Genomic DNA, 26,953 nt, shown 5'->3' on the forward strand with positions numbered 1-26,953 from the left:
AGCGGCAGGGAGGGTGCCTGCTGCACACAGCTGGAAGCCAAGGCCCAGAGTTTACCTGCCCACGAGGGCACACAGCATCCACGTGCAGAGTGGACTTGAACCTGCACCTTTGCAGCTGGATGGAAATGCTGAGGCCGAGGAGAAGGGGGTGCAGCAGGAAGGCCTCCATGGGGGGAGCCCTCTGCCCCTCCCGCCTCCCCCACCCCACCCTCTGGCTTCCAGAACCAGCTGAACAGACATAGGTGGGGACCGGGGCCCATGTACCGGGCCTGACTGGGAGGGGGAAGCGGGGGCACCTAGAGGGAGGTTGTGCTCTGGCCCTCGGGTGGTCCCACCCCTCCGTGTCTGGAGGAGGTCACAGCCCCTCCCAACCCCACCTGCCCTGCTGACCATAGAGGAGGTTTTGCTGCACCACGTGGGCAGGGGCCTGGTGGAGCTTGTGCTGGTCCTTACAGCGGGGGCAGGAAGGGGCGGGGGGAACCCTGGGGTCTTTCAGGGCACAGGCCGAGCATACGAAACAAGCCAGGCACTTTCAGACACAGGAGGAGCTTGCAGACAGGTCGGGGTGGACCGGCCAGGACACCTCACCCTGTCCCCCAGGCGCTGAGCCCTCAGGACTCCTCTCCCTGCTTGTGGATGCAGTGCCTGAGCCCCAAGTGCTCAGAGCACCTCTCCACCCGGCCCACCATAGCCAGAGAGTGTGTCAGAGTCCAGGGTAGGCCTCTACCCCAGGGGGGTGGGGGGAATCCCCCCACTCAGCCCTGACCGCGCCTGCAGACCCCAGCCCCGCCCCCCGCCCCGGCACAAGGGCTTTGCTGCTGTTCTGGCTGAAAAGAGCCAGGCCTGCACCCCCACCCCACGCAGTGACCCAGAGGCCCTGGGCCACCGCAGGAGCCTTGGGCGACAGGGCTTGCCTCCCTTCCCTGCATCACACACATGCACACTCTCAGGCTCATGCACGCATGTGTTCGAACCACACATATGTGCACATGCACACGTGCATCCACACATTCATGCGTGCACATACATGGTCCTATGTGTTCACACCACACATGCACTCGTGTGCACACACTCACACACACCCCTCCTAACATGTGGAACCCTCGCCCCCACCCAGTCCTCAGAAAGCTCCACGGAGCTCATAGCTTCTGCTTCGGACACCCCCTGAGGACACGTTACCCTCAGGGACGAGCTGGTCTGGGAGCCCACCTGCTGCCTCACTGGATGCGAGTATCACAAAGTGGGCAGCTTAAACAATAGGAATTTACCTTACATTCTGGAGCCAGAAGTCTAGAGTCAAGGTGTCGCAGGGCCACACTTCCCTCCGGAGGGGCCTTCCTGCTTCATGCAGCCTCTGGGGCCCCAGGTGTCCTTGGCTTGTGGCCACAGGGCTGCCATCTCTGCCTCCACGGGCATGTGGCCTCCCCTGTGAAGGGACACACACTTTCCTTGTCTTAGAAGGACACAGTCCTGGGATGTAGGGCCCACCCTAATCCAGCATGAGCTCGTCTGAGACCCATATCTTAATCACACCTGCAAAGACCTTCATTCCAAAGACAGTCACATTCTGAGGTTCTGGGTGGGCGTATTTTTGGGGCCACCATTCAACTGCAGCAGGTGGCCCCGTCCTGCTGCTCACAGCCACCTCGTGGACAGCACGAGCCACAGGGCTGTCGGGGCCGCAGCACTGAGGATGGCAGGTGGCCCAGGGCCTCTCACACAGGGGCTTCAGCCTTGGAAGCCCGCCTCGGCTGGCTCAGCGTCCTCAAGGCTGTTCTCCCAACTCTGTCAGATCCTCGCTCTTTCCAAGGCTTTTCGCAGGGTTTTCTCAATTCCAGGAGATCCTAGGTCTTTCCCCTCTTAGCTGTTTTGCCCTGAATTCGCGTTTTCTGGTCAGTAACATAATGAGGGCGCGGCCGTGTGAGTGGTCTGATTCACGTGCCATCGGCCTCTTCATGAGCATTGTGGGTATTTCTGGCTTTTGCTTCTCTCCTGACACTGTGCACTCTGCTGATGGACACACAGTTTGCAGGGACCCTCCCTGGAATCTGTCCCCCCATGCCCTCACCTCAGCTGAGCCTGCCAGCCTGGGGGAGGGTCTGGCCTCTGGTCCACGCCCATGGGGTCCCTCCTTGCAAGGCCACACTCCCAGCGTGGCCAGGAATAAGTAATGCTGGGAGCCGGGCCATGTTGGGTGGGGACTCGACTTGGGCCCCGCTGGCCATTTCCCTCTCCGTGACACCCCAGCCACACTAGCCTCCTTGCACGGGGCTGTCCTCAGTCTCATCAGGCATCCTCATCACATGGCTCACCGGCCTTCTTCATCTGCAGCCTCTGCATCCACTTGCCCCCTCAGAGAGGCAGCTGCGAGGAGTGGCCAGCTGTCACCACTGGGGCCCCACACCTGCACAGGGGTGCCAACCAGGCCGGGGGAGCGCTGCAAGGGAGGCAGCCTCTTCAAAGACTGTTGGCGCCTGAGGTGGCCCTAGGAATGAGGTGTGAAACGAAGACCACATTGTTACAGGAAGACACTCTTCTCCCCAGCTCCAGGGCTGGAGCTGCCGTGTGGAGGCCCCGAGAGAGGAGCCGGGGGCGCGTTGAGACCTTGGCCAAGGCCTGATAGCCAGACCTGGGGGCTTGTCTGGGACCAGGAGATATGGCTGGGCTGGGGCTGCTCCTCCTTGGCCGGCAAATCTCCCAGCTGCTCCAGCCAGTTCCTGGAGCTGGCACAGTAGTAGCCACTCAGTTCTCACCTGCTCTCCCCACCCCACTGGCTTCTGGAACCTGTAACTACCAGGAGTGGGGGCTCTAGCCGAGGGGAAAGTGGGTGCAGCCTGGCTGCTGGGTGCCAGCCTCTGCCCCAGCCCGTCATCTGTAGGAGGCATGACAAGAGAACACACCTTCTGAGGCCCCGAGGACTCAGTAGCTCACTTCTCAAGGAAACCCTGACTTCGTGCGTGCTTGCCCCTAAGAGGCTGGCATCTGCCCAGGGTCACGCAGAAGTGACTGAACTGGGACTCCTCACGGGTCTGTGTCTTCTCTCCTCCCCGCTCCTGCCCGTTCATGCAGGCCTCTTTAGGCCTCACCATCAGGCCCCATGTCAGACAGAGTGACTGTGGCACAGGGCCCTTCTGCCCTCATGGTCCCCCAGCTGACTTTCCCCAGGCCAGGTGCCCCAGTCACTGACCTGTGGAGCTCCAAGCTCCTGTAACCAGCCGACAGCTGACACCTTCAATGGAACAGCCCCCTCCCCATCTCAGGAGAGGGGCCCCCACTCCCTTTTGTCCCCACACTGGCTTGTCACAGCAGCTCCCAGCTGGGCTCCTTGCTTCCCTGGCCCTATGGTGGATCCTCAGAGAGGGTCTTCTCAAAGATCACAGTTCTCTCCTGCTTAAACCCAGAGCATCTTCTGTCATTTGACACAGATGCCCAAGCTCCTGTGTGGCCCTTGAGGCCCTGTGCCCACACCTCCTGTGCAGCCCGGCAGGTTGTTCTTGCCCCAGGGCTTTGCACAGGCTGTTAGAGTGCCCCCAGCTGGGTCCTTCTTGCAGTTCAGGTCTAGGCTCAAGGCCCCTCATTGGGGGCACTCCCGCCGCCATTCAGAGGCCTCTCTCCCTTCCTGTCATCTCTTGCTCTCGCCAGGCTAGGGTCTTGGCTCAGGCCTGCTGATGGGCATCTGTCCTTCTGCTTCCATCCCCTCATCAGGGTCCTGGATGTGAGGGGATGAGTTTCCCTGGCTGCTGTGACAAATGACCACTAAGTTGGTGGCTGAAAACAACACAGTTACCTCACAGTCTGGAGGCCAGAAGTCCGACACTGGACTAAAGTCAAGGTGTGGGCCGGGCTGGTCCCTTTGGGGCTCCGGGGAGAGTCTCCTTCTTGCCTTTTCCAGCTTCTAGAGGCGCCCGCATTCCTGGGCTCCTGGCCCGTTCCTCCATATTCACAGCCAGCAGCCAGCATCTTCCCATCTCCCTCTTCCACTTGTAAGGACCCTGTGATTACACTGGACCCACCCAGCTCGTCTCTCACTTTCTAGATCGGCTGGTCAGCAGCCAGATTCCCAGAGTGAGGCAGGACATCTTTCAGGGTCTTGCTGCAAACTACAGAGGCAGATTGGGACACCCCACCACAGGGATATCTTTCCGTTTCGTTGCCAGAGGCCTTGGAGCCAGGGCCGTGTGCAGGAGCTCACAACCCTGCTGGGCAGGGCATGGCGGGGGGGGGGGGGGGGGAGGGCACCCAGGCCTACAGACACCCACCCTCCAGGCAAAGCTGAGTCCCCGGCCTTGGGAGTCACAGTCCTCCCACCAGAATCCTGAGTCCCAGGTCTGGCCTCTGCTGCCTTCCCTGAAGAAGAGCGTGTCTTCGCAGAGCCCACAGACCCCGCAGTCAGGCGGCAGGGTTCAACCCCAGCTCTGCCACATACCAGTTGCATGACCCTCGGCCACCTTGCTTCCGTATCTCAGTTCCTCATCAACAAAATAAGGATGACAGAAGTGCATCCTCAAAAGACAAGCTTGAGGGCCCAGCAATTTCACAGTTACAGGGCATTCGGCATGGTGTTTGGCACAAAGCAATGTTGTGTGTTTGCTATTTTTTGGCAAGAAACAGCATGACTTTGGAGAATGCTGTTAATTTGAGGGTGGGTGGGTGGGTAAAGGGAATACAGGTATTTGGTAAATAATTCAGACAGAACAAAAGGACTGAAAGTTCCCACCTGGAGGCTGGCACCAGAGGCAAGTCGTCTGTTCTTTGGAGATGTCTCGTGCGCTGTGCAACGTGCATGTTCATGTATATTTAGCCACCTCTTGGAAAGGAAAGCGCTGGGCCAGCGCATCCGGTTCTGAAGCTGGTTCCCCCGGGGCATGTAAATAGGTGCCTGCTCTCCCGTTGAATGGACCCTCTGCTGATTCCCCCACCCAGCCAGGGAGAGGTGTACACTGGCCCCAAACCTAGCCTCTAAGCCGCGGGTCCCTGGACACCCCACCAAAGCGACCTCCTGGTGCCCCCAGCCCCACAGCAGCTTAGAGGGGGGCGCTCAAACTCCTTCTGGGCGCCGGTCCACCCGCGTGCCTGCGAGGATGTTTTCACAGCACATGTCGTGATGGGAGGTGTGCTACTGCGTCCTGGTGAGCCTCCAGTGAGCTCTGAGTGGCAGATGCCCCCCCCCCCCCATACGCCTCGATGGGCGTCGGGCATGTCCTCGGCCTTCGCATGCGGCGAGGCTTCCGCCTGGATCTGAATTCGGCTTCCTCGGAGGCAGAATCCTCACGGCAGCTCTGGGCGGTAGTCGAGTCGGCGCGTGCTCGGACCCCTCCTCCCAGTTTGCACCCCGGTTCTGCAGATGGTGAAACCCAGGCCCGGGGCAGGCGGAGCTTACATCGCACATGGTGGGGTCTCTGTCGTCCTTCCTTCAACTGCCAGCTCCTCAACCTCGCTGCTCTGTGACTCAGTTTCCCTTTCTGTAAACGGGGCGTAGAAGCACAGTCGACGCTGCGCGCCCGGACCTGGTGACCGAGCTGGGCCGGCGATTACTCGGACCGAGTTGGCGACCCCGCGCGGCAGATCCGCGCCTCGGGGCTGGATTAGTCGGGCCTGCCCGCGCCCCGCCCCCTCCCCGCCCGCCGGCCCGCGCTCGCCCGCCGCCGCCCGCGCGCCTGCCAGCAGTGCGCCCGCCGCCGCCGCCGCGCCTCCGCCCCGCGCCGCGCCCGACGGGGTCCGGGGCCCCGGAGTGCACCGAGAGCTGCTCGGAGCGCGCCGAGCCCGCGCGGCGGACATGCGCGCCCCGCGCGTCCCTGGCCTGGGCTCGGGCTAGGCAGGGCGCGCCGAGAGAGGGGCCACCCCGACGGGCCGAGGCCGGCGGGGGCCCGCGCTCTGCCGCCCGCGTCCATGCCTCCCGGCTTCGGCTCTGGCTTCGGCTCCGGCTCCGGGTTGAGGACTAGCGGCGATCGCCTGCACAGCGCGCCGGGTCCGGGGCGCTCGCGCGGTGAGTGCGCGCTGGTGGCTCCGGGGAGGGACTCGGGACTTTGGGGGCCAGGGTCGAGAGAGCAACCGCTCCCTCTAAGATGAGCGGGGCGCAGGAGAGAAGCTGTCGCTCTGCTCACTCTTTCTTTCCCGGGAGCCAGGAGAGCGGAGACCCCGCGTCCCTCCGGCTGCGCCCCCGGGGCGCACGTGGCGGCAGTCGGGTGGGGGTGCAGCCCCACAGAGGGTCCTGGGCCGCGGCCACGGCGCTGGGGGGCCCGCGGCGGAGGCGCGGCCGGTCGTCGTGGGGGGCGCGCGCCTTTGTTTGTGCCCGGGCACTGGCTCGGCCACCGGGTTCCCGGCGTCCGCCACCCTCACCTGCCCGGAGTTGGAGTTCTTTGTCTGGGGCGGGGCGCGGCCAGCGAAGGCTAGGCCGCGTGTCTGGGCCGAGGCTGCCCCCGCGGATCTCGTCCTCGCAGACAAAGCACGCCGTGACCTCTGCCCGCGGCCGGGATTACGCACCTCGGGGGAGTTAGTGCTGGCCCTGACACTCTCCCTCCTGGGCTTGCCCCCTCTATCAGGACCCTGAACTTGCAGCCTGGGGACCTCCCACCTGTCCTTTGGCCTGGAGTGACCTCTTCTGTCACTCCCACACCGGCTCCGTGCCGGGATTGGAGGAGGAGGGGGCTGCGCTTGGGTCGTGTTTCAGTAGATAATCCTGGGGAAGTTTTTAGCAGGGGTCTGGGGCCGCCCACTCATCTTGGGTCAGCTGACCAGCTCCAGACCCCTCGTCCTGGAAGGGAAAGAACGAGAGAACCGGGTGCCCCAGCAAGTTGCAGCAGGGACGCCTCCGGGCCTGTGCCAGGAAGGGGCCTGGAGGCTGGGGCTGCCCGCGGGTGTCTGGGCAGAGCCTTTCCTGATGGGCGTGGCCGCACCTGGCAGATGTCCGGGCCCTCACAGCAGTGGAAGCCTGCTGGGTCCCTGAACAGGACCCCGCGGGGGCTCGGATCTGTCAACTTCCCTGAGCAAACTTTAACTCGGGCTCACTGTGGCCTTGGGGGGGGGGGGGGGGCATGGGGACCGGATGGACCTAGGGGAGTGGCCTTCCCACCTGCCTTTGCCAGGGTGGGAGTCCCAGGTGTCCAGAGGGATGGGAAGACACTGCCAGTCCCTTGCGCTGCCCCCTCCTCTGCTCCCCTGACTTTCCCTGCGTCTGGGGCGCCACCTCCTGGTCTTGGGGGTCGGTGCTCTGGCTCAGTTCAGGCCTTGAACTGAACCAGAACCAGAACAGGCTGGGCTGGGCCTTGGGGGGAGGGGTTGCCTGGCCTTAATTGAACTTGCCGCCCCCCCCCCCCAGGCTGGGCAGAGAGGCGGGGCGCCCACAGGAACACATGGGTCTTCTCAGAGTGATGCCTCTGCAGTGGTCCTCTCTGATGTCCGCCTTGTTCTGATGGTGATGCCCAGTCATAGGAGGGGGTTCCAGGGAGGGCAGGGCACGCAGGGTGCAGCCGAGGTGGCGGTGGCCCTGCTGTCGGGTGCTCTGGACTCACATCCCACACCAGCTTCCTCTCCCCCGCCCACTTGTGAGGACCTCTGGGTGGGATGGCTGGCAGGTGGGCGCAGCCCTCAGCCCCCTCCCTCCTCCCCACCAGGCCCCCAGCTCATTTATTTCATCTGCTGCCAGTGAGATAAGGAGCCCTCTGGCAGTGCCGCTGAGCCTGGGGCCCTCAGAGACTGCTTGTGCGACCAGCACTGTCCCTGCGGCTGAGAGGGGCTGTCAGCACAGTGCACAATGAAGACCCTCAGGGGGCGGCCTCACGAGAGGGGCATGGCTGCACCACTGGCTGGCCTCATCTTGGGGGCACATCACCCCATGCCCCTGCCTCCTCCCCCCAGGCCAGGGCCCACACGCGAAGAGGACTGAAATCTGCCAGCACCAGTGCTCATGAGGACCCCTCTCAGACTAGGGGGTCCGGGGGGCGCAGCCAAAGCCAAAAGGACAGGAGTGGAGCCAGTGGACCTGGGGTCGGGGGCCTCTGGGTGAAGTCGGGGGCCCGACTGGCCTGCTGGTCACAGCCTTTTGGGGGCTGGGAGAGAAGCTCAGATTTTGGTTTGGGGCAGTGGGCAGGTGGTGGAATGTTTTCAGTCCAGGGGTGACTTGGTTATGAAACATGCTCTCAGATAGTACGTGGAGAACTAATTTGTGCGAGTTTTAACAAGATCAGGTAGTAATTATTATAACACCAGAGCTGTCACTTGGATGCTGCTGTGTGTCCCCAGATGGGGGTGACAGCAGGACCCCCTCTTGGGATCGTGAGGAGGATCCAGTCAGGAAGGCCTGGGGGTCTTTGGGAAGGCCCAGGGAGAGTGGGTGACCCATGCGCTGTAGGGCAGGGGTCCAGTGGTCAGGAGTGTGTCTGGCCTCATGCCTGTGTTACACAAGATCGTGGCTCCTGGCAGATCTGGGGCAGTGCCTGGCGCAGAGCAAACTGGTGTGGGCTGTCCTTATCCTTGTCCTGAGGCATTGTCACTTCGCACACAGACCTTTCTTCTCCATCCGGGGATCAGGCTGGGGGCCTGGCCCTGTGGGGCAGGTGCTGCTGCCTGTGTCTGGAGCTGGAGGCTGGGCTGCAGCGTCCTGCCCCCAGGGCCGACACCCTGCCCTGTCTTGCCCTTACAGACCCCCAGCTCCAGTGGACCCCTCGGCCCCATGGGGACTCCTCAGGGGTGAAGTGACAATCCAGGGACACTAACAACCACAACTCACCATGTAGGATGTACCAGAAAAAACAATCCAGCACAGAAACAGACATGGGAAGAGGTCACAGCCAAGGCGTCCCCAGGGGCACAGGAGCCTGACATGTCCCGGCCTCGGCCCCCTGCCCCCTTGGCACTGAGCCTGCTTCCATGAGGGTGTGCATGTCCTGGCCCCAGGTGGCTGGATGGGAAGGACCATCCACGTGCCACTGCCCCCACTCAGTCAGACTCAGGCCAGCCTGTTCCCTCCTTCCTCATCTGGGACCCCCTGCATCTGTGGCCAACACGTCGCCCATCTGTCAGGGATCCCTCTCCTGCCACCAGCAGAGCTCCTGGGATCGCGTGGTGTGGCGGCCTCCCGGGCCAGCTTGGGGGCGCATAGCACTGTCTGTGGGCTGCCTTGCCACCCGTTTTCTTCCTGGCACAGGTCCCTGAGATGCGGTTAGGAATGCCACCTGGGCCCAGCACAGCTGTAAAGTGCCACACCATGGGGTTCCGTTGTACATTTATGTTTTGTTTTTCACATTTACATCAGCGATTGGTCTGGAATTATTCTGACATAGGGAGCACAACAGCTCTCGGCTTTCCCTTCTCTATGGCCAGCTCCTGTCACACCCTGTCCATTTGAGGCCCCTCCCGTCCCCCTAGACTGCAGCCCGCACTGAGTCTCCCTGTGCCTGGGCTGTTCTGGGTTCTGGCCTCTGTTCTGTCCACCTGTCGGCCTGCTCTCGCATCAGGGCCGCATCTTGCAGCTGACTCTCGTGCACCACAGTCGCCTGCGGTAAAATGCGCCTCTTCTAAATGTGCACGTGGAGGCTATGTACCCACCACCACAGTCCGATGGAGATTGTTTTCATCACCCCAGGAAGCGCCCTCATGCTCTTTTTTTGTTTAAATTTGTTATGTACTGTGGTAAGATACACATAAAACTTGTCATCTTACCATTTTTAAGCATACAGTTCAGTGGCATTAGGTGCATTCACGTTGTTGTGCAACCATCACCAAAATCCATCTCCAGAACTCATCTTCCCAAACTGAAAGTCTGTCCCCGTTGAACACCAACTCCCTGCCCCTCCTCCAGCCCCTGGCACCCGACCCTCTACTTTCTGTCTCTCTGGATTTGATTCTGCAGGGTCCCCAGGTAATTGGGATCCTCCAGTGTTTGTTTTTTCTGACCAGCTTATTCCACTTGGTGTGCTGTCCTCATGTTGCAGCACGTGGCAGAATTTCCTTCCTCTTTGAGGCTAAATAACATCCCACTGTGAGGATAGAGTGCACTTTGCTGACCTAGTCCGTTAGTGGACACTTGAGTTGCTTCCATACTTTAGCTGCCATGAATAATGCTGCTGTGAACATGAGTGTACAAATACCTCCTTGAGACTCGGCTTTCACTTCTTTTGGGTATATACCCAGGAGTGGAATTGCCGGATCATATGGTCATTCTATATTTAATTTTTTTAGTAACCTCCATACTGTCTTCCGTAGCGGCTGCGCCCTGTTACATTCCCGACAGCCATGCACAAGGGCTCCAGTTTCTCCACATTCTCGCCAGCACCTGTTGCTTTCTCTTTCCTTGATGGTGACCATCCTGACGGGAAGGCACGCTCCTTGGTACTCAGTCACCCCACCCCCCAACAGCAAGCTTTCTCCACCTGAAAGTCCAGAATGGGGGTAGTGTAGACATTGAGAGCAGAGCAGTGCTGCCACGGCTGGGGGAGATGCAGGGATTGGGTGATAGCTGAAGAGCGCAAGGTTTCTTTTTGGGGTGATGAAAATGTCCTAAAACTGATTGAGGGGATGGTTGCTCGTAGCTGTGAATGCACTAAAAACCACTGAATTGGACCTCTTCAGTGGGTAAATTGTATGGTATGTGAATATATCTCAGTGAAGCTGTTTTAAAACAAACGATCAGGAGGAACAGGTCTACTCAGGGCACTTGACCAAGCTCGTTCCCGTGATCCATGCCGGGCCTCCTGCTGGACGTCAAGGGGCCACATCCTCACCCTGACCGCCCGCACCAAGGCGATGTCCCCTCCCCAGGCCTTGCACACACGTGGACATCTCCCCATAGGGAAAGAGGCTGAGGTGGAGTCCATCAGAAACCACCATGCCCCCTCCTGAAGTGGCCGTGACCCCACCCAGAGTGGTCCGCTCTGCCCCCAATGCCCGGCACATCATGGAGGCCATGGTCTCCAGACCTGCCACTTGGGTGCTCAAGGCTGGGCAGGTACTGTCTTCACCCCATGGGGCAGGGGCAGCATCCCGGACTCTGCCCCATCCTCCACCACCTCTGGTGGCAGGCCCAGCAGAGCCCTCAGGTTCCTGATGCAGGCACGGCGGGGAGGCACCCAGATTCACAGTCCCAGCCTCCTACCCACAGGGCTGTGCTGAGGACACATCCCTGCTGAGCAGGGCATCCTTGGTTTCTCCACCACTGGCCGAGTGAGCTGTGTGCCCATGTGCTTGCAGCCAGGCTGGGCATGGTCACCCTGCAGGGGGCTGTCGGGGGCAGGATATGTTCCATGAGGCTGGGCGGCCCTCGCATGCACAAAACCTGCCCAAGACCTGTTTCCTGGGTGCCAAGGGCAGGGGAGTGAGGCCTAGAGTCACCCCAGCCCTGTAGGTTCCTCTGACCTCTTACCCTTCTCTCTCTCTTCCAGGCGTCTGTGGGCTCCGAGAAGCTCTTTGCCCCAGCAGCCAGTAAAGGTAAGCATGTCTCTTGGCCTGGGCTTCTGGTCTCTAGGAAGGGACAGGACACTCCTGAAGTCAGTGGCAGGTCCCAGGTTAGGCCCTGTCTTGGGTTGGCTTCTGGGTACAGAACCTGAGGCAGGAGTTAGGTGCTGTGGTTCACTGAGGGACTGCCCCTCAAGAAAGCCACCAGAAAAGCAGGGGAAGCCAGGAGTGGGGCCAGTGTCCCAGCCGGAGCTGGGCAGCTCTGGAGCAGTGGTTCACAAAGTGGGGTCTACACCCCCTAGGGACTGTTAAGATTGCGTGTTCCTGGGCCCCCCAGGCTCATGGGGTCAGGTGCTCTGGGGACAGCCAGCAGCTCGTGGTTTGTGAAGCATCCATGCCACAGTGTGGGCTGGCCCCCACGGCCACTGTATGTGTGGCTGTTAATATTGAAATGAAGTGGACTAGACTCTTCAGCCACCCCTGCCCCCTGGCCAGTAACCTGTGCGTGGAACAGCACAGGTACACGGTGACCCCCGCATGGGACAGCGCAGGCACATGGCATTTCATCACCCTAAAAAGCTCTCTTGGACAGCACTCCTCTGGAGAGTGGATGGCCCTGTGTTAGTCCCACCCAAGGGCAGGCCTTTGTGACCTAGACTGTCCATCGTGGCATGGCCTAGAGGGGGCGTCACTAGCCCTTTTGTTTGGAAGGCTGCATCTGGATGTGACTGGATCGACAGGCCTTGCAGCACATGCGGGGGTGTCTGCAGTGACAGTCCCACTGGCCTGGGAGCCGGGTCTGGCCTCTACATGCCTTCAACTCGAGAAGCCCCTTCCTCACATCAGAGCACTGCAGCAAAACGGACGCCCACTGGATAGAGTCGGGGTAGGAGACACAGGGGACAGGTCCTAGGAGAGAGGCCGCTTAGCCGGCGTTCAGACAGCATTTATGCAGGGCTGTATCAGTTTCAGCAAACAGCTATCTATCCTCTCAGGTTCTGGAGGCCCTAGGCTGAATCACGGTGGGGGCAGGGCCACACTCCCTCCGAAGGCTCTAGGGGAGGAGCCTTCTTGCCTCCTCCAGCTTCTGGTGTTGCCTGCAAACCTGTGCGTCCCTGGGCTTGTGGCTGTATCCCTCCCATCTCTGTATCCATTGTCACGACACTTTCCTCCTTCTGTCTCTTACAAGGACACTTAGGGCCCACCCTATCCCAAGCTGATGTCATCTCAAGATTCTTAGCTTGACTACATCTGCAAAGACCCTTTTTCCAAATAAGCTCACATTTGCAGGTACCAGGGGTCACAATTCGGATGTATCTTTGGCACAGTTCAGCCCACTGCCAGGGTCTGCTCACCCGTGTGGGCAGGGCTCAGGGAACCAGCCAAGGCTTTGAAGCGCCCAGAGAGATGCATTGCTCATGCTTTCCTAGTGAGGGGCTGACATTCCAGGAGGTTCTACAAGGTTCCAGGAGGACCAGGTCATTGGTGGCACATGTGGGGTCGTGTCCAGGTCTGCACTCATTCCAGCCAAGTGGCTGCTCTTCCTCTGCAAGGGGATGGCGTGGAGCTGTGGGAGAGACAGGAGCAGGGGACCAGCAGCATCTCTGGGCAGCCATGAGCCACCGGGCTAAACCCATCGGCCCTAGCTCCCTGTCCTCATTGCAGTGGTGGTGGTGGTGGCCTCCTCCCTAGGTCTGTCCCTGAGCAGACAGACAAGGTAGCAGAGGGATGCGTCTGAGGAAGCAGAAGGGGCCGCTTCCTGCCACCTGCATTTACCAGGAAGGTCTTCCCAGAGGCCTCCACAGACCTCCTTACGGTGTCACCGCCTGCCTGGTCACGGCCCTGTGGCGGCCGCAGGGAAGGCTGTGTCCAGTCACCCACACGGGCCCCCAGGCCTCAAGGAGGAAGCAGGGTCTGCCAGCAGCCTGCATGGGGCAGCTGTGCTCAGCACCCTAGATTCCCGCTCCTCCTGGGAAATGGGGACATCCTCCCCACAAGGCAAAGCACTGAGACTGTGGGGGCACCTCCTCCAGCATGTGGTCTCCCTCTGGCCTGCCTCGGATATTTCTCATCCCCCTGGCCCCTGGGCACACAACCGACCCGATACTCTGCTTGTGGCCACAGAAAGGATGGTTTGGAAGAAGCAGGCAAGAGCTTGAGGTCATAGCCTGAGTGCAGGCCCAAAGCTCCGAGGGGAGCAGAGGCGCTGGCCAGCCGGCCTGGGCAGGTAATTAAAGGGGTGAGAACAGGGCAATGGCAGTGAGGGTGAAGCCAGCCACCCAGAAAGTCTCCCCTTAGGGCATAGGCCCAAAGGGGGCTTAGGCCACGGGTCACCTGGGTCTTTGCAGAAAGAGCGGACCCCTGGCACGAGTGCTCTGTCAAGGGCGGACGAGCATGTCCATGGGCAGAGCAGGCCCACTCCCTGACGCAGCCCCGTCTCCTGGTTTGTAAAGTGGGGCCTTAGCCCCACTGGGATTGCCGTGGGTGTCGCGCTGCCTGGCCGTGGGCCCTCGAGGGTGGCCCTCCCTGGGGCTAGGGCCTCCACCGGAGGAGCGTGAGAGGAGCCCAGCAGGCCCCAGCAGTAGCCCTGACCCCTACCCGGTGGAGTGGGCGGTGGGGGGCTTGGCCTTGGCCGTGGCCTCGCTGTTTGAAACTGGGGCGACGACGGGCCTCCTCACAGGTGGTGGACAGTTTCAAGGGGTGAGCACAGGGCCCCCGGCTCACCGGCCCCTCTCCCCGCAGGCCCCACACCGGGCGAGAAGTCCGCGGCCAAGGCCGGCGTGGCACCCAAGGTCTCGGGCCTGGAGCGCAGCCGCGAGCTGAGCACCGAGCCCCCCTTCCCGCCCCCCGCGCGCAGCCCCCGGGCCAGCCCGCCGGTCAAGAAGGAGGCCCCTGGCCCGCCCCACCTCACCCCGCCGTTGCCGCCCGCGCCCTCGCAGCCCCGGGCCCCGCTCCCGACGCACGTGCCTCTGCCCCTGGGCGCCTTCCCGGGCCCCTGCCCCGGCGCGCCTGCGCACAACGGCCTGCACAGCCTCAGGTGGGTGTACGGGGGGCGGGGCCCAAGGCGGGGGGCGGGGGATGAGGAGTCCAGAGGCCGTCCTGGGAAGGGGTAGGATCCCTCAGGTGGGGTGGGGCGTGCGGCCGGCGGGCACTGAGCGCCCCCCATCCCTGCAGCAGGAGCAGCAGCAGCAGCAGCGGCGCCAGCCTCGGGCTCGCCAAGCACGCGTCTCTGTCGCCTCACGGGCCAGGCCCCCACCTCTCTACCTCACACTTGGCGCTCCGCTCGCAGGCCCAGCACCAGCACCACGCGGCCATGTTCGCCGCCCCCCCGACACTGCCCCCGCCCCCGGCACTGCCGGCCAACAGCCTGGTCATCCCAGGACACCCTGCCGGTAGGTCCTGGCACCGTGCACCCCATCATCCTCAGCCCTGGGCAGGTGGAAGGGACGCAGCCCCTGGGGAGGTGTGCTGGCCTCCAAGGCACATATGCTGTCCACCTGCTCTGGAACCCACGGGCCAGGTGGCAGTGCCCCTGTGGCCCCTGCAGGCCACTTTTCCCAGGGGTCTCACTGTCTTCTGCAGAGGAAGCTTCCTGCCCGGGCCTCGGTCATGCACACGCAGGTGCACACAGGTGTACACAAACACACAGACAGGTCTTGCTCCCTCCTGAGCCCTTGCCAGGCTTGGTCACACACCTGGGGGGGTGAAGCCCAGAGTGACTCCATAGGCATGGCGACCAGGGCCCCCAGGCCTGCCGCCTCTCTTCATCCCTCATTCCTAGGCCTGCTGGGGGCCTCTAGGGCAGAATAGTGGAGTAGCGGAGTCCCAGGTGAACACTGGCCTCCTCCTCCACTTGGTTCCCACAGGTGCCCTGTCAGGGTCAAATTTTAGGTCAGTAAGGATTTCTCTGTGGGTCTGCAAATTCTTCCTAGAATTTTGTCAGCCCAGCCCGGGTTGGGGGCAGCTTGGTGCCCCGGGATGGGACCGGGACACTGGTGGCTGGGACGGGCGGCAGCCAGGCAGGGCAGGGCTCCCCTGCGGGCCTGTCTCGGGGCTCCCGGTGGCTCACCGTGTTCTCTCTTGCCTTTAGATGCCAGCCTGTTGATCTCATTCAGCCAGCCAATCATGTATTGCCAGCCTCATTCGGGGATTCTGATTGGTACTTGGTCACAGGCACCTCTCTTACCTCCACCCCTGGGCCCGCACCTAGCGAGCGGCCACCACGGCTTGGCCTGCCGAACCCGGGAGTGCCAGGTGACTATCCGCCTCGCCCCGCCGGGAGCCCGCGGCCGACGTGTCTCTCTGTCTCTCTCTCTTTTCTCTTGTAGATCGCGAGCTGCTCAGGCAAGAGCTGAACGCGCGCTTTCTGGTCCAGAGCGCCGAGCGGCCCTGCGCGCCCCTGGGCCCGGGGGCTCTGCTGCGGGCGGAATTCCACCAGCACCAACACACACACCAGCACACACACCAGCACCAACACACATTCGCCCCCTTCCCCGCGGGGCTGTCCCCGACGCCGCTCCTGCCGCCCGCCGCACCCCCGCCGGTGCGTAGGCCCCTGTGCCGGCGGGCGGGCGGGGGTGGCCCGGGCAGCGGGACCCGCAACAGGCACACGCAGACGCTCTCTGCACGCACGCAGGCTGACACCGTCCCTCTCTGTCTGTCTGTCCGTGCAGCCCCTCCCTCTGGTCCCCTCTGGGTCCTGGGCCATTCTCCTGGGCTTCGGCAAGTGCCCTGTGTCCACACATGTAGGACATGGCCTTAGGGCCAGTTGCACCCACATGGGGCCCTCAACGTCTAGGTTTGCAGCAGGACAGCAGGTCTGGAAGCCCAGACAGGACTAAGAGGGTTCCTGGGGCCCACGGAGGAACTTATGAGCCAACTGCTGTGTGGGGTGGAGTCCTTTCCCACCAGGCTTCGCTTTGAGACCTGCCAGTTTGCCGGTGGCTTGGGTGTGTCCAAAGCTTGGCCACTAGCCCTGGGCTCCATGCCCCCCATCATGGCTGTGGCGCCTTCCTCCTGGGTCTCAGCCAACACAAGCAGACCACTCAGTTGGGCGAGTCTGCACCTCCCGTCGTGGGGCCATCAGAAGGAGGAGGGGCTGCACCCAGTGTGAGAACCTGGGCCCCCTAGGGCGTGTGCAGGGCATGTGCAGAGCCGGGAGCCAGCGCCCTCAGGGAGCCTGGGGGATGGCTGGCTGCAGGCCCACAGCCTCAAGAGGCAGGATGGCCATCATAGCCACCACCCGGCCCAGCCGGGGTGGGCGGGTGCTGGGCCCAGTGGAGGGTGTCACCTGTAGGGGAGGCCTCACTCTCAGTTTCTTCCTTCCAGTTTGACAAGTATGCACCCAAGCTGGATAGCCCCTACTTCCGACATTCCAACGTGAGTGTCTCTGTGCCCAGGCTCCTGCTGGTCTGCCGTGGGCTCTCCAAGCGGGCTGGGGTGGCAGGGCAGAGAGGAGGGTGCACTGGCCCGGAGGGAGGCCTTGTCCATGTTGCCTCCCTGCCCAGGATGTCAAGCACTGGCCAGGCCCTGGAACACTCCTCCCTCCTTCTCTTACAGTTTTTCCCGTCCTTCCCTCCTGCCATCCCAGGACTGCCCACCCTGCTCCCACACCCAGGCCCCTTTGGGTCCCTGCAGGGTGCTTTTCAACCCAAGGTACTGGCTGCTCCCTGGTGTGGTGGTGGGCGGGGGGTTGCTGTAGGACTGGCCCCCAATCCTTGGTCTCCAGGAGCAGCTCTGCCCCCTCGCCCTGCTGTTGTACCTGTCGTGACCCAGGTGCTGGTGGGAGCACCCAGGCCGAGTGGGCTGTGTCTGTCTGTACCCACAGTGGGAGGGGGCTGGGGGCTCCAAACGAGGCATCCCCAGGAGTGGAGTGGCAGTATGCAGAGGACCGTGTGGACACGTGTACCCCCGAGCAGCCTCAGCCTCAATATAGAACACCGTGACCCTCTGTGGGGCTCTCAGACTAGACAGAAATTGGGCAGGGCAGGGTGGGGCAGGCTTTCTGTACAGCAGGGGCCACCAGGGCCATGCTTCATGCACAGTCACCCTCCGCCGGGACCGCTGCAGCTTGGGGCAGGAGGAGCACTGTAGAGGGAAGGTCTGAGTGAGGTGGCCAACACAGGGCCATCCATACTGCAGGGGGCTGAGGCAGGAAGCACCCCACCTCAGGCCCCACGTCAGGAAACCGGGCTTGCTCTGCTCACCTTCCCTGAAGGAGAGCTGCCTTGGCCGCTGGCCCAGGTGCATCAGTGTCGAGAGCCTTTTATTCCAACCGTTGCAGAAACCCCTGAACTGAAAATGTGGTAGGAAGCCAGGCTGCCCGTGGGTGGCAGCATGCAGGGCCCCATAGGCAGAGCAGTGGGGGCATGGGCACCTCGGGGGTCTCCTGCTACCTGGGCCTGGGGTCTCCTCAGTTGTTTCACTCCCTGTAACTCTCTCCCCTCAGACTTCAAACCCAATCGAGATAACAGGCCGGGCCAGTGCTGTTCACACCCTCCTCCAGAAAGCCCCTGGGGTAGGTGATAGTGGTGCCCATTCCTCCCTCCCTGGGAGCGTCCTGGCCAGCCCCCCAGTGGAGGCCATGTAGGCATGTCCTCACCCACCCCGCGGTTCGTCCCCCAGCAGAGCCTGGACCTAATGTTTCCTCTGTCGATGACAGGTGTCCGACCCGTACCGGACAGCGGTCAGGGTGAGTGTGTGTGCATGCGTCTGTGCACACGAGGGTGTGCGCGTGTGTGCACGTGTAAGTGTACATCTTGGGAGGAAGGGGTCTTGGGACCTCAGGGAGAGTCCTTGGCTGTGGAAGACTAGTGCCCCATGGTGGCCGGGGGTGCCCCGCGACAGCAGGAATCTGGGGTGATGAGGAGGGAGCAGCGAGGAGGCCCCGGTCACACGGCTGAGCGTGTCGCCCATCCTGTCGCAGAAGCCGGGGAAGTGGTGTGCCGTCCACGTGCAGATCGCCTGGCAGATCTACCACCATCAGCAGAAGATGAAGGTGAGCACGAGTCACAGCTCCACGCACCTGCAGGTGTGTCCAGGGTCCTCACACATCTGCCCCGTGCCCCTTGCCTGGGCACTGAGCTGGCTGTGAGGGGTAGGCAAGGGGAGCAGGCAGGATGGCAGGGGCAGAGAACTGAGGTCATTTCCCACGGTGGAGAGGCAGGGGTCACCAGGTCAGCACCTGGATGACCGGGTGGGGGTTTGGGAGGAACTACAAGACCGTCCCCTGTCCCAGCACAGTGGTGGCAGGTGCCCTGGCCACGGTGGAGCCTCCCTGCAGGGTGACTCTGATGACACAGGGAAGAGGCAGCTATGGAGGTCGGGGACAGCGGGCTGGGGGCTGAGCAAGGGCAGGGTGGGTGAGGGCCAGGGCAAATGGCAGCCTCGGCCCCCTGGGACCCAGCCCCACGTCACAGAAGGGTTCCTATCTAACGCCCTTTAGTGCATCTCAGTCGGGTAACACGTCACCTCCACACACACCTTTAAAATCATGATGTCCTAAACATGCTACAAGGACAAGCCAAACGAAAGGGGTTTGTAATGAAACACTGCATTTCGATGTGAAGATGCTGGGGTAGGGCCCCTGGAAGGCAGAGGGACTGTCCTCATACGGGTGGCCCCTCCACCGTCACTGCTCATGGAGCCACCCCTGCTGCAGACTGTGCAGTGGGAGCAGAGGGAGGACGCAGCCGGGTCCCCTGCCTCATGAAGCTGTCACAACTGAGGGACAGGCTTTTTAGTTTAATTTTAGTAAGTTTAAATTTTAATACTGATGCTAAATTCAGTCGTTGGAAAACTCGTAGCATATTTGCAACAACTTGGGTATGTGAATTTACTTTTTTAATTCAAGTTTACAAAATCCAAACACAAACTATTCCTGATGAGAGTGTAATGTCCAAATTGAGATGTGCTTTAAGTGTAAAATGCAGCAGCAGACCACATGAAAAGGAAACACCTCAAGTGTAACCTGTGTTAGCACCACAGGCTGTGACGATGGTTGGTCCCCTGAGGCAGGGGACATCACTGGGACAAGCCTACTGTCCCTCACCCCCTCTATGTGCCCGAGAGCAGGCAAGATGGCACCTGGGGGCTCGTGGGCACTGCGACTCTGTGGGCCGCGGGCTCAGGCCATCATAGGATAGAGGCGGCCCCTGGACACGCTCTGTCCCTCTCAGCAGATGCAGCTGGACCCCCACAAGCTGGAGGTGGCCGCCAAGCTGGACTTGTTCAGCAGACCCCCCGCCCCGGGTGTGTTTGCCGGGTTCCACTACCCGCAGGACCTGGCCCGGCCCCTCCTCTCCGCCTCGGGTAAGGCTCCGGGAAGCAGCCGTCCGCGCTGCAAGGAGGGGCTGCCCAGTGGGCAGAGTGATCTCGCCTTCTCCCTCTGACACAGCAGCGTTTTCCTTTCACTGCTGTAACTCATCAGTTCTGCTGTCCTCCCCTTCTCCTTGCACACGCTTCCCGGGGCTCACCCGAACCGTGCGTGTGCCCTCTGGGCGCTCCGTCCTCTCCCGGGTTTCACTCTGACGTCCTCCCCGGCCTGCGAGGCCTGTGCTGCCCGTCATGCAGCCCTGCTCCCTCCCAGGGAGGCTTTGGGCTTTTCTCGGAATGGCAGGAAGCTGCTCCCACGGCCCCATGCTCGTCCCCCACTGCAGACACACCACAGTCTTGCTGTGTCGGGGTTCCCAGGAGCACCCCCAGGTTGGAGGACTCACTAGTAGCACTCCCAGGATAAACCACCCTCACGGCTGAGAGAGAGAGCCACCCTGACTGTCCCCTCGCCACTGCCCCCCCCCACTCCCTGCTCTATTTTCATGTAGGCCCACCACCATGCTGGAGTGACAGGCATGGATGGGGTCACCGGGCTGGCCTCACAAGCACAGTGGCTCTTCCCAGCCCCCGGCCCAATGCCCTGATGGCCTCCAGACCCCAGTCCAGGCAGAGGGTGGCAGCCAGCAGTCTAATTAGGCTGGAGCCTGTGGGATATGTGCTCAGTGTGGAGCCCAGGCTGCAGCCTCATGCCCTTGGTGCCACACGGAGCCTGAGCTCCCCCCACGGCCTGTCCTGCTCTGCCTCTGCCATCCCCCTCCCCCGGGACTTGCCCCACCCGGCCTGGGCCCTGTGCCTGTGGACCCTCGGCTGGGCTCCGCCCGCCCCCCTCCTCCTCTGGCTGCCTGTTTGCCTGCCCATCTTCATGACTCCTTGAATGGCAGCTCATTGGCCTCTCCTTACAGCATGTGCCTTTTAAGGCAACCGTTTCCCACTGACACGCTGTCTCCATCAGCTCCAGGGCAGCTGTTATCACATCTCTGGTTTGATTTCTTCAACTTCTGAGTCATTCAGACGTGGTTAACTTTCTAGTCGAGAGCTCCGTGGAGATTGGAAAGTGCATGTGTCCACAGTGGAGAAGTTCACCTCTGGGGGCCCCCAGCAGGAGGCTGTGAATGCGCCATTGTTGGGGTCCCCAAAGATGGAGGGAGCTGGAGAGATGTGAGGGGGTGCCCACGTCACAGGTCTTAGCAGAAACCTGTCCTTGAGATTGGAGGGCGCCTGCCCAACCCCACATGGCAGGGCCTGCTCCTCACCCCACAGCCCCTTCCCAAGGCCAATGCCCCTCTCACCTGTTCAGTTCTGGGGTGTCGGGGGAGCCAGGCAGGACCACAGATGGGGTGACAAGGCTGATGCTGTGGCAACACTTGTGGGCTGTGGCTGCAGCTGGGGGGCACCACAGGAGAAGCTGCTCAAGCCAGTGCCCATCAGGACCAAAGACCCCACCCACTGCTGAGCAGCCAGGATCCTTCACTAGCTGTCTGGTGGAAACTCCAGGATCACTGGCTTCGGAAGCAGCTCGTGAAGGCTGTCTCAGACCGTTTCTCTCTCTGCCCTCTTTCCTCTGGGGCTCCACTGCCATCACTGCCTCCTCCATCCCTGCTCCCCTGGGGTCCTCCAGATTCCAGGGAAGAGACCAAACCCATTCCTACCTGGTCACGCGCTTCAGTGGAAGTAGTGGTTCCCAGAGGAAGCTGGGGTGCCTCCACCCTGGGAACGAGCCACAGACAGGTGGCTCCAGGTGCACTTGGGCCTCCACCAACCTGCCCCCCACAGGTGCTGCCCATCCCACCACCAACCCATTTGGACCCTCAGCCCATCCTGGCAGCTTCCTGCCCACTGGTCACCTGACAGGTAGGTGCCACCTGAGGTCCGTGGGGTCTGGCTGGCCTCTGCAGACCTCGGGGCTCTAGGGACATAGGTGGGTGGGAATTGTATTGGTGGCATCTGCCAGGTTCTGGAGCCACAGAGGAGGGCCCGTGTGCAGGTGGGAGCCCTGGTGGGAGCCACACAGACCTCTGAGTGCTGGCTGCCCCCACAGACCCTTTCAGCAGATCAGGCACCTTTGGGGGCCTCGGGAGCCTGGGCAGCAACGCCTTCGGAGGCCTGGGCAGCCATGCACTGAGTGAGTGACCACCGGCACCTGCTTTCCGTGCACATGCGCGCATACCCTTCCTGCACACACATTCATCCTCCCCACACACGCGCGTGCATGCACGCACGTCCACACACATGCAGTCTGGGGCTGCTCCTGTGCCGATCGGCCATCCGCCTCACCCCCTCCCCGGGGAACACCTCTTCACAGCACCAGCCTGGGGTCCGGGAACTGTCCTTTTCCCTAGCAGCCCTGCGGTTCGGCGGGGACACTCGGTGTGGGTGGGCAGCAGACTGGCCTCACGCCCCCACCCCCCCCAGCTCCTGGCGGCAGCCTCTTTGCCCCCAAGGAGGGCTCCACGCTGCATGGCCTGCCCAGCCCCCATGAGGCCTGGAACCGGCTGCACCGTGCACCGCCCTCCTTCCCTACACCACCACCGCCATGGCCCAAGACCGCAGACGCCGAGCGGGTCTCAGCTCTGACCAACCACGACCGAGAGCCAGACAAGTGCCGGGAGGAGCGAGAGCGGTGAGTATTCATTGTCCCCCTCCCCTTGTGCCCCCTCCCCTCCCCCGTCTCCACTTCTGACCCTCCCAGCATCTCAGTCCCCACCCAGTTTCCTGCAGAGCTCTAGGGCATGTGGGTCAAACTAGGCTCTGCCCTAAGACCTCCCTCACTGGGAGGGAGGTGAAGGCTGCACCCTCGGGGCGGGGAAAGGCCAAGAGAAAGAGGACCCCCACAGCAAGCACCCCAACCCTGCCCCCATGGAGGACCTCTGATGGGGCAGGATCTGGGCAGGAGCCATGGGGAGTTGTTTCCCCCGCTCGTGGGGCAGCACAGGGACAACAGTGTGTGGACCACAGTGGGACCTCTGGAGGAGCTTAGTCAGCAGACCAGTGAAGGCTTCTGATTCACCCCTGGCTCTGGGTGGGCAGGGGACACTACTGCATGTGGGAGGGGGCTGGACCATCCAGGTGGGGGCTGCTGAGCCAGGGGGCCCGGGCCTGGGAGGGGCATTTGTAGGAAGCCCCTTTGCCTAGAGGGCAGGAGCCAAGCTTGTCTGCCCATGGGGGCAGCTAGGCTAGGTGGGGCAGCGGAGGTAGGAGTCATGTTCTAAAGTCAGTGGCTGAGTCTAGGACCTGGGGGCCCTGAGGAGTTGTGGCTGGCTGTGTGGACAGGAGCAGAGGAGGGCTTCCGGCCAGTCTCTGCCAGACCCTCTCCCCTGACTTTTCCCCAGAATCCTGAGTCTGGGGCATCTCACTGGGGGGGCGTTGCAGTGTGCCAGGCACTGCTGGGCATGGGAGTGCATACGCAGAGATGGGAGGGTGAGGCGAGAGTGCCACCTCAAGTTAGCATAGAAAACGGCGGGGACATATGTCACAAGACCGAGGAAGGACACCGGGAAACAGCCCAGGGCCTGCGGACGTCCTGGAGGCAGCACTGTCATTGCAGAGGGTCAAGGGGCTGAGATTCTGTAGGGTGGTAGCCAGGTGCAGCAAGGGGGTTCCAAGGGCAGGGGGGCAGGGGCACCTGGGGGCTGCGAGGGGAAAAGCAACCAGTGCCTCGGGCCTGACCTTCGCAGCTGGCACAGCCCCTTTTGGGGGGGGGGTCCCCAGCTGAGGCCACAGTGTACGACTAGCCCTGGGGGATGAGAGCAGGACTGTGATGGGGCGGGTAGAGCTGTGGTCCACCCCCGCCAGGCTGCCCACACTCGACAAGGAAGGGATTCCAGGATCCCCACACTCGACAAGGAAGGGATTCCAGGATCCCCCGTCCCTCGGGTAGATTTGGGGCCTGGGCGGAGAACTCCCCTAAGTTCCTGGCTGAGAGTCTGTCCTGGTTCAGAGATTCGGCGGCCTGGGTTGGCATGGAGAGCTCCTGGGTTCTGCTGCAAAGTTGGTTTCCGGGTTTATGAGGAGAGGGAGCCTGTGGGTGTTGAGATTCCTTCGAGGGGGTGCGGGTTTGTCATCACTGTGTGCTGCTAGCAATTCTGCAAGAACTCGGGTGCTGAGGGACCCCCACACACAGCCCTAGGCGATGGCCCCGCTGTGCTGAGGTGGGAACTTGGTAGCAAACAGCTTGCTTCGGGGTGTCCTGTCACAGAGGGTGACATCCTTCTCCTAGGCTGATGGGGGTGTCTGTCTGTTGCTCCCAGGGACCTCTTGGAGAAGACGCGCCTGCTGAGCCGGGCGTCGCCTGCAGCCCCCGTGGGCCACCCGGTCAGCAGTCTCCTGCTCCGCGGCCAGGGCGAGCCGAGCCGGCCAGGGGTCCCCGCGGAGCGCGAGGCCGAGCCCCGCGTCAAGGACAGCCGCTCTCCGGCCAAGGAGGATGGCGCCAAGCTGGTCGCGCGGCCGCCGTCGCCCTACATCAAGGCGCCCCTGGGCGACGTGAAGGTCAAGGAGGAGCGCAGGGAGGACGGTGATGCGCCCGAGCCCCCGGCGGGCGGCCTGCACCCCGCGCCCGAGCGCCCGCGCGCGCCCCCTGCGCCCCTGCAGCTCGGCCCGGGCCCCGCGGGCCGCGAGCGCCTGGGCTTCGCGTGGGAGCCGCTGCGCGACGCCTACCGCGGCCTGGAGCTGCCGCGCCGCGCTGGGCCCACCGGCGCCCCACCCCCGGGCCCCGCCACCCTCCTCGAGCCCCCCGAGCGCCCCTACCGCGACCGCGAGCCGCACGACTACAGCCCCGAGCGCCTGCGGGAGGCGCGCCGCGAGGAGTTGGAGCGCGCGCGGGCCGCGCACCTGGGCGCCGCCCCGCACCTGCCTGCCGCCGCGCACCTGGACGGCGCCACGCTCCTGCCCGCGCTGGGCGCCCTGCACTACCCGCGCCTCGGGCCCGCCGCCGCCGCCCTGCACAACGGGCTCCTGGCGCGGACCCCGCCCGCCGCCGCCGCGCTCGGCGCGCCGCCCCCCCTGGTGGCCGCGGGCGCGCCCCCCACGCCCCCCGGGCCGCCGCCGCGGAGCAGGACTACGCCGCTCGGGGGCCACGGGCCCGGCGAGGCGCGCGACTACTCGCCGTCCCGCAACCCGCCGGAGGTGGAGGCGCGGTAGTCCCGCCCCAAGCACAGCCGGCGGCAGGTCCGGGGGCGCTTGTGTTTTCCGAGCTTGAGGTTAGGCTGTCGGAAGAAAACTGAAGTTTGTACATTTTCTCCCACAGGTGAGAGCGTTTTTAATAGATTTGTATTTTTTTCAATTTTGTGCTCTTTAGACAAAAAAGAAACTTTTGCTTTTTTATTTTTAGTTCGGGTTTGTGACTTAACGGCCTCTGATCCCTCTCCAGAGCGCCAGGAGTTTTTTTGTCTTATTTATGGAGAAAAAACGGTCATTTTGTCCAACGCACTGTGAGGCCCCACTCAGGCCCGGCCCTGGCCCTCCCGTGGTACTTGGAACCGAAGCTACAGATATATATTAAAATAATGATTAATAGTAATGTACAAAACTTTTTTTGGCCTTATTATGCAGAAGTGTAAGAGAATTTCTTTTTCAGTTTGTTTTTAAAAAAAGTGAAATAAGTGTAAATAGTCTGTTAATATAAATATATGACGTTATTAAATTCTTAACCTAGGTAGACTTTATAAAAACAGTTTCTAGAAGCCCCTGTGGTTGTTTGTTTAACGTGGTCACGAAAGACTCCCTCGCTGTCAGTTGGAAGCCCTCCCAGTTTAACTGCAGCAACGATCCTTCAACTATGCAAGCCACCGGCCGCCTGGGGGCTGTCCGGGGAGGCGGGACGCCACAGAGCAGACCCCTGCGGGCTCCCCAGCTCCAGGGGCACCGGCTCGGGACTGGCCGGCTCTGGCCGCACGGACACTTGGGTGGACCCTCGTGCGGATCGTGCAGTGTTCTTGGGTTCTGTGCCAGGCAAGCAGAATTTCAGAAGCGAAGAGTCTAAAGCTGGTGACAAACCCAGCGCCTTCACCTGCTTTCTCCTCTGCCGGCGTCGGCATGGCCGTCTCAGTTCCTCCACCAGCGGAAGCTTCGGCACAATTTCCTTTTGGTTTTGATTTTGCTTTCAGAACCTCACAGGCATCACCGTGTCCTGCCATCAACGTCCCTTTTGTTTCCTGATGTCCACACCTGTGTCTGCCCGGCTTCCGAGCCTTGTCAGTTCAGGTCTGTGTTTCCAACCCCCGTGTCCACTGTGGCCCTCGGCATTTTAAACTTTCTGTTCTCTTGTCAACGACGATAAATACAGCCTTGGTTTTGGATGGAAAGGTGGTCGAGTGTTTTGTGTGGCGTTGGGCAGGTGGGGGCCGTGCTCCACAGGCTGACACCCCGCCCCCCTCGGCTCCTCCCCTGGGGCCATGACCCCCCGCCAGGTGGCCAGGGCCTTGGGCAGAGCCCTGTTGCCCGTGCCCTTGCCTGGAAGTGGAGCGTTGGGGCTGGTTTCTACTCTTCCCGTCTGCAGCTTCCCCTGACCCACTCCCCCAGGGCTCTTCCTGCTGCTGAGACTCCTTCCGATCCCGGCCCTTGCCCAGCGCTTCATCTTGCCCTCAGCTCTGTTTCTTTTTTTTTTTTTTAAAGATTTTACTTTTTTCCTTTTTCTCCACAAAGCCCCCCGGTACATAGTTGTATATTCTTCGTTGTGGGTCCTTCTAGTTGTGGCTTGTGGGTCGCTGCCTCAGCGTGGTTTGATGAGCAGTGCCATGTCCGCGCCCAGGATTCGAACCAACGAAACACTGGGCCACCTGCTGCAGAGCACGCAAACTTAACCACTCAGCCACGGTGCCAGCCCCTCAGCTCTGTTTCTTGTCCCATCATCCCCACCCCCTCGTCTGCCACGTCACCTGCCGGGTGTTCTACGTGGAACTTGTTCTCTGAGTTTGCCAGGCCTGTGCAGCCCCATCTTCTTTCTATGCCCAGTTGTCGGCTCTGGGGGTGCACGTCCAATGGAGGGCCAGCCTTGCCCCTCCTCCCCGGCACCATGCAAAGCCAAGTGACCCTTTGTTGGAGAAATGAGAGCTCAGGGAGGGAGGGGGCGGGGCAGAGCTGGCCACCTCCACCCTCCGGAGGAGAAGAGCAGGGGCACCCACCCGTGCAGTGAGGACCACGGCTGCCTGCGTTTAGTGCGGGCCCTGGCCACAGTTTAGAATGGGGCCCCTGACATAGCATCCTGATTAGATTTGTCTCGTTGAGTGAGCAT

At 62.1% G+C, this 26,953-nt stretch overlaps 1 protein-coding gene across 12 annotated transcripts in view; it reads left to right on the plus strand.

Annotated features, from left to right (window-relative positions):
* FBRSL1 (fibrosin like 1) overlaps window positions 1–26,024 on the plus strand; it is an 89,765-nt gene extending 63,741 nt beyond the window's left edge. The window contains exons 6-20 of one of the 12 annotated variants that reach the window (XM_070220479.1): window positions 11,379–11,424; window positions 14,134–14,428; window positions 14,566–14,783; window positions 15,482–15,550; window positions 15,720–15,934; window positions 16,720–16,770; window positions 16,951–17,046; window positions 17,840–17,908; window positions 18,053–18,082; window positions 18,320–18,388; window positions 19,569–19,701; window positions 21,499–21,576; window positions 21,764–21,847; window positions 22,138–22,345; window positions 23,973–26,024. In XM_070220479.1, coding sequence (XP_070076580.1) covers window positions 11,379–11,424; window positions 14,134–14,428; window positions 14,566–14,783; window positions 15,482–15,550; window positions 15,720–15,934; window positions 16,720–16,770; window positions 16,951–17,046; window positions 17,840–17,908; window positions 18,053–18,082; window positions 18,320–18,388; window positions 19,569–19,701; window positions 21,499–21,576; window positions 21,764–21,847; window positions 22,138–22,345; window positions 23,973–24,861 — 2,550 coding nt within the window. In that variant the 3' untranslated portion in view covers window positions 24,862–26,024. Of the gene's footprint in view, window positions 1–11,378; window positions 11,425–14,133; window positions 14,429–14,565; window positions 14,784–15,481; window positions 15,646–15,719; window positions 15,935–16,719; window positions 16,771–16,950; window positions 17,047–17,839; window positions 17,909–18,052; window positions 18,083–18,316; window positions 18,389–19,568; window positions 19,702–21,498; window positions 21,577–21,763; window positions 21,848–22,137; window positions 22,346–23,972 lie in introns of all 12 variants that reach the window. The other 11 variants (XM_070220480.1, XM_070220477.1, XM_070220476.1 and 8 more) reach the window with 11 other exon arrangements.
* The last annotated feature ends 929 nt before the right edge of the window (window positions 26,025–26,953 follow it).

This window comes from Equus caballus, chromosome 8 (genome assembly GCF_041296265.1).
Source record: "Equus caballus isolate H_3958 breed thoroughbred chromosome 8, TB-T2T, whole genome shotgun sequence".
Taxonomy (NCBI): domain Eukaryota; kingdom Metazoa; phylum Chordata; class Mammalia; order Perissodactyla; family Equidae; genus Equus; species Equus caballus.